This window comes from Gopherus evgoodei, unplaced genomic scaffold, assembly GCF_007399415.2.
Source record: "Gopherus evgoodei ecotype Sinaloan lineage unplaced genomic scaffold, rGopEvg1_v1.p scaffold_40_arrow_ctg1, whole genome shotgun sequence".
NCBI classification, from domain to species: domain Eukaryota; kingdom Metazoa; phylum Chordata; order Testudines; family Testudinidae; genus Gopherus; species Gopherus evgoodei.
Genome location: NW_022060061.1, coordinates 3,062,269 through 3,075,927, shown reverse-complemented (window position 1 = coordinate 3,075,927; position 13,659 = coordinate 3,062,269). Strand labels below are relative to the sequence as shown.

Here is a 13,659-nt window from a genome sequence, read left to right as displayed (position 1 = left end):
ACCCTTCCACTGCCAGAGCTATGCCAACAAAACCTCCAGCGTAGCTGCAGCTCTGCTGACAGAAGCCGACTTCTGTCGATGGTGTTTGGGGAGGTAGCGTCCCTCCCCCCGCGGGACTTCTGCTGGCGTCGGCTGTGCCTATGCTCTGGGGCCATGCTGGCGTAGGTTAGGTCCCGCTTTGGGGCAGGGGCCTGGAGGAGATGCCTAGCGAGGTCCCTCCAGTCCGCCATGGCTAGGATGCGATCTACAGAGCCGGGGAAGGAAACATTAAGGACTTAATGTAACCTCCTCGGTCCCCTGAGCACATCGCATACTCTGCGCTGTTCCTACCTGGCTGCAGCCGTTGGAGGCCACGCCGGCTCAGGCAGGCCCCTGCTGAAAGTCACCAGGAGAGTCTGAGCGAGGGGCCTTTTGCCCCTGCAGATGATGGGCTCATGCAAGGCCACAAGTGAAGAAAGTCTGTTGGGTCTCTGGCTCCTCTGCCCTTCAAAGCGCCATCTCGCTCGAGCCGACTTGCAGGACGTACACACGCGAGCCCCAAGCCCGGAAACAACAGGCAGTGAGGCACGTAGGCAGGCCTGGGGCACTGGAGATGGGATGACAGTAGCACAGGAATAATAGGGGAGCAACGGGCCAGAGTGGAAGCACGGGCAAAGCTGTGCATGCAGGACGTCTAGGGCAAGGATGGCAGAGGCTGTGGGTGAGGACTGAGGGGACAGGGCTGGGATAGCAGGGGGCTGTGGGGCAGGAGTGAGGGGCATGGGCAGAGCTGGAACAGCAGGGGCTGTGGGGCAGGAGTGAGGGGCACGGGCAGAGCTGGGGGAACAGGGCTGGGATAGCAGGGGCTGTGGGGCAGGAGTGAGGGGCACGGGCAGAGCTGTGGGGACGGGGCTAGGATAGCAGGGGACTAGGGCAGGACTGAGGGGCACAGGCAGAGCTAGGGGGCAGGGCTGGGATAGCAGGGAGCCATGGGGCAGGAGTGAGGGGCATGGGTAGAGCTGGAACAGCAGGGGCTGTGGGGCAGGAGTGAGGAGCATGGGCAGAGCTGGGGGGGCAGGGCTAGGATAGCAGGGGACTGTGGGGCAGGAGTGAGGAGCACGGGCAGAGCTGTGGGGACGGGGCTGGGATAGCAGGGGACTAGGGCAAGACTGAGGAGCACAGGCAGAGCTGGGGGAACGGGGCTGGGATAGCAGGGAGCCGTGGGGCAGGAGTGAGGGGCACAGGCAGAGCTGGGGAACGTGGCTGGGATACCAGGGAGCCGTGGGGCAGGAGTGAGGAGCACGGGCAGAGCTGGGGGACGGGGCTGGAATAGCAGGGGACTGTGGGGCAGGAGGAGCACGGGCAGAGCTGGGGGGACAGGGCTGGGATAGCAGGGGCCGTGGGGCAGGAGTGAGGGGCACAGGCAGAGCTGGGGAACGTGGCTGGGATAGCAGGGGACTGGGGCAGGAGGGAGGGCCACAGGCAGAGATTCGTAAGCAAAACGAGCTCAGCCAGGCCCCACAGCCAGTGTTCTCAGCCTCTGCTCTGCGAGAACCACATTCCTCCCGGCTTCTAAAGGCCACAACTTTACTCCATGTGCTTTAAACAGTTAAGTACAAAGGGCCCAGGGAGCTTTCCCCCCCCACCCCCCCAGTCAGGGACAAGCTGCTTTTCGGAGCTGTTTACCCAGCCGAGTCTCCAGAACAAACAGCGCCTGCTCAGCTGATTTGCTTCCACCACAACTGCTCCCGTTCTCCCTACGCTGCAGCCTTTTGGCCTTCGCTGGAACGCAGCCTCGGGTACGGTTCCGGCTCATTTCACTGACTAAGGAAACCTGCGTTGGCCAGTCCAAGCCCTCAGAACACTCCTCACCTCTGGGACACGGTGTCAGCTCCAGACTGCGGCCCGGGCGACGCAACGAAGCCCACGTGGGTCGGGGCAGCAAGACTCCGAGTCCACAGCCGCTGACCCGGGCAGCTCATGCTACAGGGCTAACGCCAGCGTGTAAACGGTACGACTCAGGCTGCAGCCCGAGCTCTGAATCCTGGCAAGGGGGCCAGGTCTCGGAGCCCAGGCAGGCACGGCTGCACTATTTTTAGCCCCACAGCGCAATCTGCCCAAGGCAGTTGACCAGTCTCTGAGACTCAGGGCCGTGGGTTCGTTTGGGGTTTTTTTGTTGATGTACCATAAACCTTCAGTTGCCTAAGAGCTACAGGGGATGGGTAAGGGGCAGTAAATCAACAGATGTGGAATCCTAGCAGCTCCGTTCGGCTCCTCAGCCTTGCAAGGCAGAAACCCCGAATACTCCCAGCAGTTAAGATATTAACCCCCTGTGACGAACTGGGAAAGATCTTAATGTTTTCTCTGAATACTGTGTTGGTGCCTCAGTGTCCCCGTGGCAGTTCTTAAGTATCTGGCAGAGCAAAGGGCCAGTGCCCCTAAATGCCTGGCACTCTGTCTCCTAGCAACTGATGGCCTGGGCCCCTCCCCTGCAAAGGTGCCAGCTGAAGGTGTTGGAGACAAAGGGATCAGGTGGCCTCCTGGCCCGGGAAAGGGGCTGAGCAGAGAGGAGGGGCTGGGAGGGGTTGTTAGTCTGGAGCTGGCTGGGGTCAAGAGTGGAGGGCAGACGTGGGGGTCTGGCTCACTGCCCCCCAGAATGGACCCGGCCGAGGGGTCCGGTTCTCTGTACCTACAAGCTCTGTTTTAGACCCTGTTCCTGTCATCGAATAAACCTCTGTGTTACTGACTGGCTGAGAGTCACGTCTGACTGCAAAGTGGGGGTGCAGAACCCGGTGGCTTCCCCAGGACCCCGCTGGGGTGGACTCGCTGTGGGAAGCGCACGGAGGGGCAGAGGATGCTGAATGCTCCAAGGAGAGACCCAGGAGGTGAAGTTGTGTGAGCTTCTTGCCCTGAACAAGTCTGCTCCAAGGGAGAGGAGGCTCCCCAAAGTCCTGACTGGCTTGGTGGGGAGCAGTTCCAGAGCATCGCCCGGGGACTCCGTGACACCCCCATTTTACAAAAGGGGAAACTGAGGCACAGAGTGGGGAGGGAATTTGCACAGAGATGGGAAAAGAACGCAGTATGTCATACTACCACTGCCTGTCTCTCTCATACAGGCATGTGGCTTGCGCAAACTCCCACCTGCCTCGGGGAAATGAATCCGATCCCTTGGCCCAGAATCCATGTGACACCGACGACACTAAAGGACACACGAAGACCCCTTCCTCCATAATGGCATTTATTAACGGGACATTCTACCACTGCAAACAATTTCTAAAGAGTCCCCCTCCCAAAACAAACCCCATACAAACCCAGGACAGCCGCTCGCTACACCCTTCTCTGCACCCCCACACAGGGAAAGGTGTCCAAAGCCAGCCTGGAACTCAGATCAGCTTACTCCCCAGCCCATGCAGCGTCCCAGGGCAGGGGCTTGTAAACCAATCAGTGTCCAGGAAGGAGCTCCAGGCGCTGCTACCACCATCCAGGAAGATCCAAGGAAACAGCTTCATACAATATGAATTTCCTCAAGTTAAAAGCAGCAGGTAAAAGCCAAGGGAGGCCAAGGTGGCTAATTTAGCCCATCAGCCCATCCTGTCTCCCTCGGATTCACGTGCCCCCTAGCAAACAATCCTCTGCCCATCCACCACAGGCCCCAAATCAGTTCAGCCAGGGATCTGCCACCACCTTAAAACTCAGCGGCGCCAACGGCTGAGCGATTGCCTCCTGCGAGCCCCTGAGTAACTGCCGCATCAGAACACAGACGAATGTTTTAAATCTACGAGAGAGGGACGTTATCCCAAAAATAAATCAGAGCAGGAACCTGCAAGGTGAAGCAGCAGAGGTTCTGCTCAGTCTAGTGTCTGGACGTTCAGAAGGTAAAACACACACTTGTCACCATGACCAGACTCAAGAAAGCGTAGTAACAAAAGCGATTATCTGACCCTCAGCCTCCCGTGCCACAGATGTCTGTCTGCCTTCTCCTCACCCCCCCCACCCCAGCATCTCCCCCACTTCTCCAGCACTGCAGCCTGATTCACTTCCCACCTTCCAATACTGAAATGTTGCTGTATTTTGATTAAGAGACAAATGAGCAAATCTGAGCCTACTACTGCAGAGGGACCTGTCCGAGAAAAGCAGCCACCTGTGTCCAGGATCATCCCATTTTCTGACAAGCGGCTCATTCAAACCAGTTTACCCAGCACTGGAGTATGTAACTCAAGCACAGCAGTGCTCCCCTTTAAGGTAAGTCAAAGTTAAACATGTCGGATGGGGACATTTCTGTGCCAATGAGTCTGCTGGAGAGAGCTAGCCAAAAACCATATCCAGAACTGGGACTGCAGGAGGGACGTTCTCCAGCATTTCATTGTTAATCTTACGTTTCTATCACACTTTGTGTCCAAAGATCTCAAAGCACTTTACAAAGGTCAGCGTTATTCACTCTGATTTAAAGGGAGAAACTGAGGTGCTAAGAGGGGAAGCGACTTGCCCAGGATCACCCTGGAAGCTAGTGGAAGTCACAGGAGAAGAACCCAGAACTCCAGACAACCTGCTGCCCTGCTCTAACCACTAGACAAAACTGCCTCTGCATCACCGTTTCAACTGTTACTCAAAGCAGGGTGGAAGCCAAGATAAAGCCTATTCCAACAGGGATCCAGCCAGCCTTGCGAAAGGACACTGCTTGGCCAGACTAGGATTAGCAACGGACTTTTTTTATTATTAACGGTGGCTAGTTAATCATGGTGACAAGCCATTTCTTACCTTATGAACTTTCAAACTGGTGGGCTGAGCAAAATAAAATGCTACTCTCCTCTGCCCCCCTTAACTAAAGCAGCATTTCCAAATTGTCCCTTAACAGTGTTACACTGATGAAAAGTGCATGGGGCTAAATTGGCCTCAGGGTAATTCACAAAAAGGAACAACAGCTATAAAAAGATCCTTGGATGGAAAAGCTAATAAAAAACCCAGCCACCTTCTCCAAAGCCCCCGATTGTCTCATGGTATGGAACTAGCACAATTTTTCCACATACAAAATACTGTAATATCCAAAATTAGCACAAATGAGCTTCCTGCCCAGTTGCTGCTACTGGTTGGCCGCCTCGCAAGCGTCTATCCAATCACTGTACACGTCCACCGGTTCTGAAAGATCTGAGAGCATCAAAGGTCAAGGATGATGACACCAAAACACCACCACCACCTCCCCTGAACACGGAGTTCGTCTTGCACTGGGAGCTTAGGACATTTTTTTCGCACCTTTCTGACTCTTTTCCGGGACAGCACCGTGGGACAAACGCCACAGCCACGCTGTCCTGGCCTTGCACTTTTCATCCACACATCTCAAAGCACCTTTGAGGGGAAGCAAGTATCATTATCCCCACCTTAGAGATGGGGAAACCGAGGCACCTACAGGGTGAAGTTAGCAGCCAGCCTTGCTAACATTTAATTCCCTGTCATACCAGCCACGATTCTGACCCTGGTGTGGACATGGACTAAGAATATGCTATCCAAGCAATCGTCTCCTGCTGCTGCAGGATGATAAAGGCCAACACGTGAAAGCAAGATGGGAAGTTAATTCTATTTTTTACCATGTGCTTCTGGACGCAGCTCCTAACAACTACATGCACCACCCAAGTTTTTTCCCTTGTGTCACTGACAGGATTAAGATTGGAGGTTTTCCTAAAAGACCTGCTCTAGTTCAAACAAACCTATTTTGAGGAAGCCCTATCCTTATCCAGGTCAGACTAGACGGTCACAATGGTCCCTTCTGGTCTTGGAATCTATGAGCACGGCCGTGTGACTGTCAGTTATTTTAGCTGCTGTCTCTTTGCTTCCAGTTTCCATCCTGGGCTGGAACAGGAAGTGCCAAGGTACCACAACAATCTGTGCTCTAGCCCCGTGGAAAGCACCAAACCCCAGGCAGGGATCTCAGGAGTTGGCCGCTGCTGACTACAGCCAGAGCAGGTTCTAATTTTGCAGACACTCGGATACTTCACGTCGGCCAAGTTCTGGGAGCTCAGCAAAACCAGGACTCCAAGACCTCTGTGGCTGAAGCAGAACTGCACTGGAAATACATTTCCCTCCTGGTAGGGGAGATACCATGATTGTGAAGGTGGTTTTCCCATGGTGAGGCTCATCCATTGCACTGGGGGTGTGCTGACCCCTGCAATTTCCCCAAATGCAGGAAACTCAACTGCATAATTTGTGGTAGTGGGGGACTGCATTCATGCTTTCCCCTGGCATTTAAAAAAAAAATCATGGGAAAAACAACAAACTACAGTAAAAGATACCGTGCTTCAGTCATTAGAAGTGCAAAGGATACACGTTATGGGAGTCTGAAATTCTTCCAGACACACAGTACATGATATTACGCCAGTGTTCCGAGCCCGGTCCCTGGAACATAGAAAACAGTATTCCAACAATAGCCAATATTTCCAGAGAGCAAACGAACAAGAGCAAGTGGTTAGAGAAATTGACTTTGCACCCACTGAAACAAAATGCAGCATTAACAAATTAAGCATCACAACCCAAGAGCTACTAAGTTATTCACATCTTATTGACGCAGAAACAAGCGAGTGAGCACAAAGCTAGTTGGTTGCAAGAGACGGAAAAAGAACCCAGGAGTCCTGACTCCTAGTCTTCTGCTTTAACCAATGGACCATGTTCCGTCTCAGGACTTACGAGAAGTTCAGAGAACTAAACGTGGAGGCATTAGGCTAAAAGATAAACACAAAAAGGTGCAAACCATTTGCCTGCTCTGAAGGGTGAGGGGAAGGCATTTGAGATGGTACAAACCTGAGTTCTGGTGTGGTTCATTATACACTCAAATACAAGAAAATAGGAATTTTTTTCCTAACCTACATCCCCTAATAGGGAAAACTTGCAGCACTTTTATGGACACGATGCAGGATATGCACAGCCAGGCTTCAGTATGACCTGCTGTTGGGGAAAATAGCAAAAACCCAAATGCCCCGACTGTGTTGCTAAGTCTGTTGCTAACTTGCATCATTTAAAAAATAAGTTGCTTAATTACTGAAATGCTTGCATATGGCTCGTCACAAACATAGGCTATGCCACACGAATCAAACCAATGGGCCAGTCTAGCCCTGTATCCCACCCCCTACCTGGGCCAGATCAAACCAAATGGACCCCTTCTAGCACGGCTTCCATCTCCAGTCGGAAGAGACAAAGTGACCCAGCTTACCCAGTAGCATTCCCCTTCCTTACCATGCCAGATCTGACAAACAGGCTCATCAATCTACTGATGTGCTATAATAATAATACTACCACCACCCCTGGCTCTTATCTAGCACTTTTCATCCACAGATCTCAAAGCACTTTACAAAGGAGGTTGGTGTTATTATTCCTATTTTACAGATGGGGAAACTGAGGCAGATGGAGGTTAAAGTGACATGCCCACAGTCACCAGGCAGACCAGTAGCAGAGTCAGAAATAGAACCAACATATCTGGAGCCCTGGCCCAGTTCTCTAGCATCCCTATAAGAGCTAGGTACACCGCTACCTCGATATAACGCCACCCGATATAACACAAATTTGGATATAACACAGTAAAGCAGTGCTCCGGGGGGGGGGGGGGTGGAGAGGCAGACTGTGCTCTCCGGTGGATCAAAGGAAGCTCAATATAACATGGTTTCACCTATAATGTGGTAAGAGTGTAGTTATTAATGGCTCCCCATCCTGCTGGAAAGGTATAACAAGTGGGGTTCCGCAGGGGTCTGTTTTGGGACCGGTTCTGTTCAATATCTTCATCAACGATTTAGATGTTGGCATAGAAAGTACGCTTATTAAGTTTGCAAACGATACCAAACTGGGAGGGATTGCAACTGCTTTGGAGGACAGGGTCAAAATTCAAAATGGTCTGAGGTAAACAGGATGAAGTTCAGTAAAGACAAATGCAAAGTGCTCCACCTAGGAAGGAACAATTAGTTTCACACATACAGAATGGGAAGAGACTGTCTAGGAAGGAGTATGGCAGAAAGAGATCTAGGGGTCATAGTGGACCACAAGCTCAATATGAGTCAACAGTGTGATACTGTTGCAAAAAAAGCAAACATGATTCTGGGATGCATTAACAGGTGTGTTGTAAACAAGACACGAGAAGTCATTCTTCCGCTTTACTCTGCGCTGGTTAGGCCTCAACTGGAGTATTGTGTCCAGTTCTGGGCACCGCATTTCAAGAAAGATGTGGAGAAATTGGAGAGGGTCCAGAGAAGAGCAACAAGAATGATTAAAGGTCTTGAGAACATGACCTATGAAGGAAGGCTGAAACAATTGGGTTTGTTTAGTTTGGAAAAGAGAAGACTGAGAGGGGACATGATAGCAGTTTTCAGGTATCTAAAAGGAGGAGGAGGGAGGAGGGAGGAGGGAGAAAACTTGTTCGCCTTAGCCTCCAATGATAGAACAAGAAGCAATGGGCTTAAACTGCAGCAAGGGAGATTTAGGTTGGACATTAGGAAAAAGTTCCTAACTGTCAGGGTAGTTAAACACTGGAATAAATTGCCTAGGGAAGTTGTGGAATCTCCATCTCTGGAGATATTTAAGAGTAGGTTAGATAAATGTCTATCAGGGATGGTCTAGACAGTATTTGGTCCTATCATGAGGGCAGGGGACTGGACTCGATGACCTCTTGAGGTCCCTTCCAGTCCTAGAGTCTATGAGTCTATAAGATTTTTTGGCTCCCAAGGACAGCGTTATATCGAAGTAGAGGTGTATTAATATCTGCCCTGTTTTGTCCCTCGCTGCCATACTGGATCAAACCAATGGGCTGATCTGGCCCAGTCTCCTCCCTCTGTCATACAGAACCAAGCCAACAACCTAGCATCCTGTCTCCAGCAGCAGCCAGCACAAGAGATTTCCAAGAATGCGTGGCGTTCTCCCAGTAACGCACCGAACCCCACGGTGTGGGGCCTTCCTGATCCAGCTCCAGGTAGGAACCAGCTCATTCCCTGCACCCCAAGGAACAACAGCCCCCCACAAGTGTACCCTAATGAGCACTAACACGGCAGCTCAGCTGGCTGCGCCCCCGCCATTCGAGCCAGAGAGGCCTCTCCAGCCCCCACTACTCACATTTTGACATCACAGGACTTCTCGTGGTTACAGAAGGGGCAGGTGAACTGCGTCTCCAGGGTGCCTGTCATCTTCTTCTTGGGTGGGGGCTTCCGCTTTGACTTCCTGCGGCCCATCTTTGTGCGTAAGGCACAGAGGAGAGGGAAAGCGTCAGTCCCCTAAGGGCCAGGGGGACTCCCGCGTGCTGCCCTGTCTCCTTCATCCCCCACACCTCACCCACAGCTCTGGGGCGCCCAGGAATGAGCACGTGGGGCTACAAGGAGATGGGGGCAGAGATGCTCTCTGGGTCTGGATTTAAACCCCACCCATTACCACAGCTGGGGGGCATCATCCAGCATCGCCTAGGAACTGGGGGGCTCATAAACCCTCCCCCCAACACAAACATAGAGCCAAGAAATCTAACACCCCCCCAGGTGGGGCCACGGCCTCCGCCTCCATCCAGAGCAGGGGAGCAAGAGCCCAGCTCCCCAGCGCAGAAACGTGGGCTCAACCCCCTCCCCAGCTACGGGGCCCGGCCAGCAACACCCAACACCCAACCTGGGGATGGGGCTCCCCCCAGGTACAGATCACAGGGGCCCAGCGCCCCCCCGGTACAGGGCCCCCCCAGGGGATAGGGCTCCCCCGAGATACAGGAGCCCCCCCAGGTACAGATCACGGGGGCCAAGTACCCCCCCAGGTACAGATCACAGGGGCCAAGTACCCCCCCAGGTACAGGAGCCCCCCCGGGGATAGGGGCCCCCCCGAGATACAGGGGCCCCCCAGGTACAGATCACAGGGGCCCAGCGCCCCCCCCCAGGTACAGGGGCCCCCCCGAGAGGACAGGGCCCCCCCGGGGATAGGGGCCTGCCCCCCCCCGAGATACAGGGGCCCCCAGGTACAGATCACAGGGGCCCAGCGCCCCCCCCGGTACAGGGCCCCCCCCCCGAGGGCGCCGAACACGCTGCGGGGGGGGGGCCGGACCCCCCCTCACCTGTCTCCCGCCTCCCGGCCCGGCCGCGTTTCTAACCGCGACCGGCACTTCCTGCGCCGACCCGGAAGAGAAACACGCTCGCCCCGCCCACCTCGGGCCGAGCGCTCGGAACGGGGAATGATTGACAGCAGCGGCAGGAGGAAATTAGGTCAGAGAGCGGGGGGAGGGGGAGGCCGCCAGAACCGGAAGTGGCTCCTCGACGCTCTGGATGTTCCCAAGATGGCGACTGTGGTGGGGGCGGGACCGCGGGCCGGGGGGGCGCAAGGCAGGGGGCGGGGAGCCCAGCGGGGGCCTGGGGCCTGGGGCGGGGTGTCCCCCCCCGGGAACGAGTCTGGGGGGCGCCGCACGAACGGCTGGACCGGGTCCGCCCCAGCAAAGGAAACGAGGGTGGGACCGCCCCCGCGGGACCCCCCCGCACAGATCGCCCCCCCCGGCGGGGCCCCCCCAGCACAGATCTGACCCCCCCGCACAGATCGCCCCCCCCGGCGGGGCCCCCCCAGCACAGATCTGACCCCCCCGCACAGATCCCCCCCGCGGGACCCCCCCCGCACAGATCCCCCCGACGGGACCCCCCGCACAGATCGCCCCCCCCGGCGGGCCCCCCCCGCACAGATCGCCCCCCCGACGGGACCGCCCCCGCACAGATCCCCCCCGCGGGACCCCCCCCGCACAGATCGCCCCCCCGACGGGACCGCCCCCGCACAGATCTCCCCCTCCCCGGCGGGGCCCCCCCAGCACAGATCCCCCCCCGTGGGACCCCCCCAGCACAGATCTGACCCCCCCCGCACAGATCTCCCCCCCCGGCGGGACCCCCCCTGAGCACAGATCCCCCCCGCGGGATCCCCCCCGCGGGATCCCCCCCCCGGGTCTCATTCTGCTCTGGGGGAGCTGCCCCCGCCCCGCCCCCCAGCCAGGAAGTGGGGGCGGGGGCAGAACAGACTCCCCCGGGTCAGGCTCTGGCCAGGACACCGGGCTTCACCCCGACCCTTGCGCTGCCTGGGGACCCTCAGCGATCGGCAGCCCCCGCTCTGCGCTCTCCCTTGTGCGGGTGGTTTGGGGGGGTGACACTGAGGTGTGGTCCTGGGCCTCCCCTTCCCCACTGCGCCTGGGGACAGGAGAGGAGATCGGCCCAGGGCTGCTGATTAGAGGCTGCTAAGGCTCACGGACAAGCCTTGCTCTGCAGATAAGCCGACTCCCATGGGCAAGGTCCTATTTCCCTCCACCCCCTGTCCTGGTTTTTCACATTTGCTATGTGGTCACAGGCCAGGGCACCGGCCCTTTAACCCAGTCGGTCTCAAACTTTTGTACTGGTGATTCCCTTTCACGTAGCAGGCCTCCGAGGGCGACCCCCTTATACATTAAAAACACTTTTTTATCTATTTAACACCATTACAAATGCTGGAGGCAAAGCAGGGTTTGGGGTGGAGGCTGACAGCTCGTGACCCCCTGAGCGGTCCTGCCCCCCTGTTTGGGAAGCCCTGCTTTAAGCACAGAAGGAAGAGACTAATTAGGGTCTGTGCTGGTTGCATTTGGCCAGGTTTTTTTGGTTTGGGGGTTTGTTTTTTTGACAGGTAGAGAAAACCCCTGTTTCAAATCAATCCTGCCCTGCCCACTTGAGATTACTGGCCAGGAAAGCATTTGCAATTTCACCACTGATGCTTTGTCAGTTTCTGTGCCTTATTTGCTTTGGGACAGCAGGGCCATATCTACACTTCTGGGCACTACAGGGTCAATAGCTATGGTGCTGTAACCCTGTAGTGTAGATACAGGCTGTAGCAACGGAAGGGGTGTTTCCATCACTGTGGGAACTCCGGCTCCCTGAGAGACGGTAGCTAGGTCGATAGAAACACATAGCTACAGCTCTCAGCGGGATGGATTTTTCACACCCCTGAACACCTGGTTTTGTTGATCTACGTTTTAAGTATAGACCAGGCCTGAAACTAGTCACTGGGCTTCGCGTCAATGCCCTTGACTCAGGGTTTACAACACAGTCGGTGTTTCTGTTGACTAGGCCTGGTCTATAGGAGACAGTTGCACCAGTTTTTCAAACGAGCACCTTTATGCTTTCTCCTGTGCAGCCCCTCGCCAAAACCTTGACGATGGTTAGGCAACCGCCGACCAGTATTGGGTCATTGCTTCCTTGTGCTGCAGCTACCTGTTCTCACCCATTTTCTACTTCGATTGGAAGCTCTTTGGGGCAGGGACCAGCTTTGTATTCTGTATTTGTGCAGCCTGTAGCAACCTGGGGTCCTGGGCCATAACTGAGGCTCCTAGATGGTACGGTAACGCAAATAATACATTGCACCAAAATCATTTTTCAAATCAGTCTAGTTAAACTGGAGCAGATGCCCAGGAGGAGGCTGATTTTGGTTTTTAAAGTGGCTTATTTTGGTTTCACCTGAACCTATTCCCTGTCTGAAACTAAGCTGAAAAGAGCTGCCTCCTTTCCTGTAACACACAGGCCAGAGAACAGCCCTGAGTTAGTTCCTGCTCGAATTAGAGCCTGTCTTTTATGAAAACATCCACTCAAGTTAAAAATCCAGGGGCACTCATGCTAAACGGCTCCTCATTCAAATCCCCTCCTTATGGCCCAGAAAACCTCCCTTGCTTTACTTATAGAAACATTTCTGTTCAGAGTCGAGTGCTGGGACAGAGCACAGGATGGGTTTAGGAGACCTGGGTTCTGTGGGGCATGCCCTAGCAGAGGGGTAAAAGGGGGGTGTTAAAGATGAGTAGGCAGCATTCTGTCCCCCCCAGATTTGGTTCCCAGCCACTGACTGATCCATGGGGAATTTCCATATGTTCTTTCCCTGACCACCTGCCGGGGGTTGATTCTTGAGGCAGGTGCCCTCATTGTGGGTGGATGTTTGCCAGGGAAAATGCAGTAGAGTTTGGTTCAGGTGAGATTTCTTGGCAAGCGCCAAGGAAGTGGGGTCTGGTCAGGAAAGCAGCCTGCACATCACAAAACCATCACGTGGATCATCATTCCTGGACCCCGGCTAGGAGAGATACCGATAGCAGTACCTAGCTACTATAGTGCCTGGTGTCTTAGGAGTACGGGCAATATCTCGATGAGCCTGCAAGAGCAGGGGGGCTGTGGGTCGGGGCTGAGGAGCATCAGCAGAGCTTCAAGTGCAGGGCTGGAATAGGAGGGGCTGGCTGAGGGCCAAGGTGGAGGGGCATTGGCAGAGCTGGTGGGGACCTTAGGGCTGGAAGAGGAATGTGGGCTGGGATTGAGGGGCACCACCAGAGCTGTGTGCATGGAGGAAACGCAGGGCTGGAAGAATGGGGAAATACAGGTCAGGACTGAGGGGCTTTGGCAGGGGAGCCCAGGAGCAGGGGGCTAGGGGTCAGGACCGTTTGTGTGTGGCACTGGCAGAGCTCCGCCTGTGTGAGCCCGGGCAGCAAGGGGGTTGCAGTTCGGGAATGAGGGGCATCGGCAGAGCTGAGCAACCGTCCTGCACAGTCTTCCCCTCAGTTTCCCCGATGTGAAAACGTGTCATCGCAGGATGTGGACTCCGGTTTGGTGAGAGAAAAACCATCGGACTTTTTTAAATATAATTTATTGAAAATAGTCCCAAGAAAATCACTTAGAAGACTCTGTTCCCTTCAGGGAGCAGCAGATCACA

At 55.0% G+C, this 13,659-nt stretch overlaps 1 protein-coding gene and 1 non-coding gene across 2 annotated transcripts; one reads left to right on the top strand and one right to left on the bottom strand.

The window, feature by feature from the left end:
* Positions 1-3,193: 3,193 nt before the first annotated feature.
* ELOF1 (elongation factor 1 homolog) lies at positions 3,194-10,178 on the bottom strand. Its single transcript, XM_030545868.1, has 4 exons — positions 10,031-10,178; positions 9,061-9,176; positions 6,296-6,366; positions 3,194-5,124 (listed from the first exon to the last, which is right to left on the bottom strand). The coding sequence occupies exons 2-4, from the start codon at positions 9,174-9,176 to the stop codon at positions 5,060-5,062; spliced, it is 252 nt and encodes an 83-aa protein (XP_030401728.1). The 5' UTR covers positions 10,031-10,178; the 3' UTR covers positions 3,194-5,059.
* On the top strand, positions 6,049-6,212 carry LOC115642532. The gene has a single exon (XR_003998201.1). It is a non-coding gene; the product is annotated as a U1 spliceosomal RNA (small nuclear RNA).
* Positions 10,179-13,659: the final 3,481 nt, after the last annotated feature.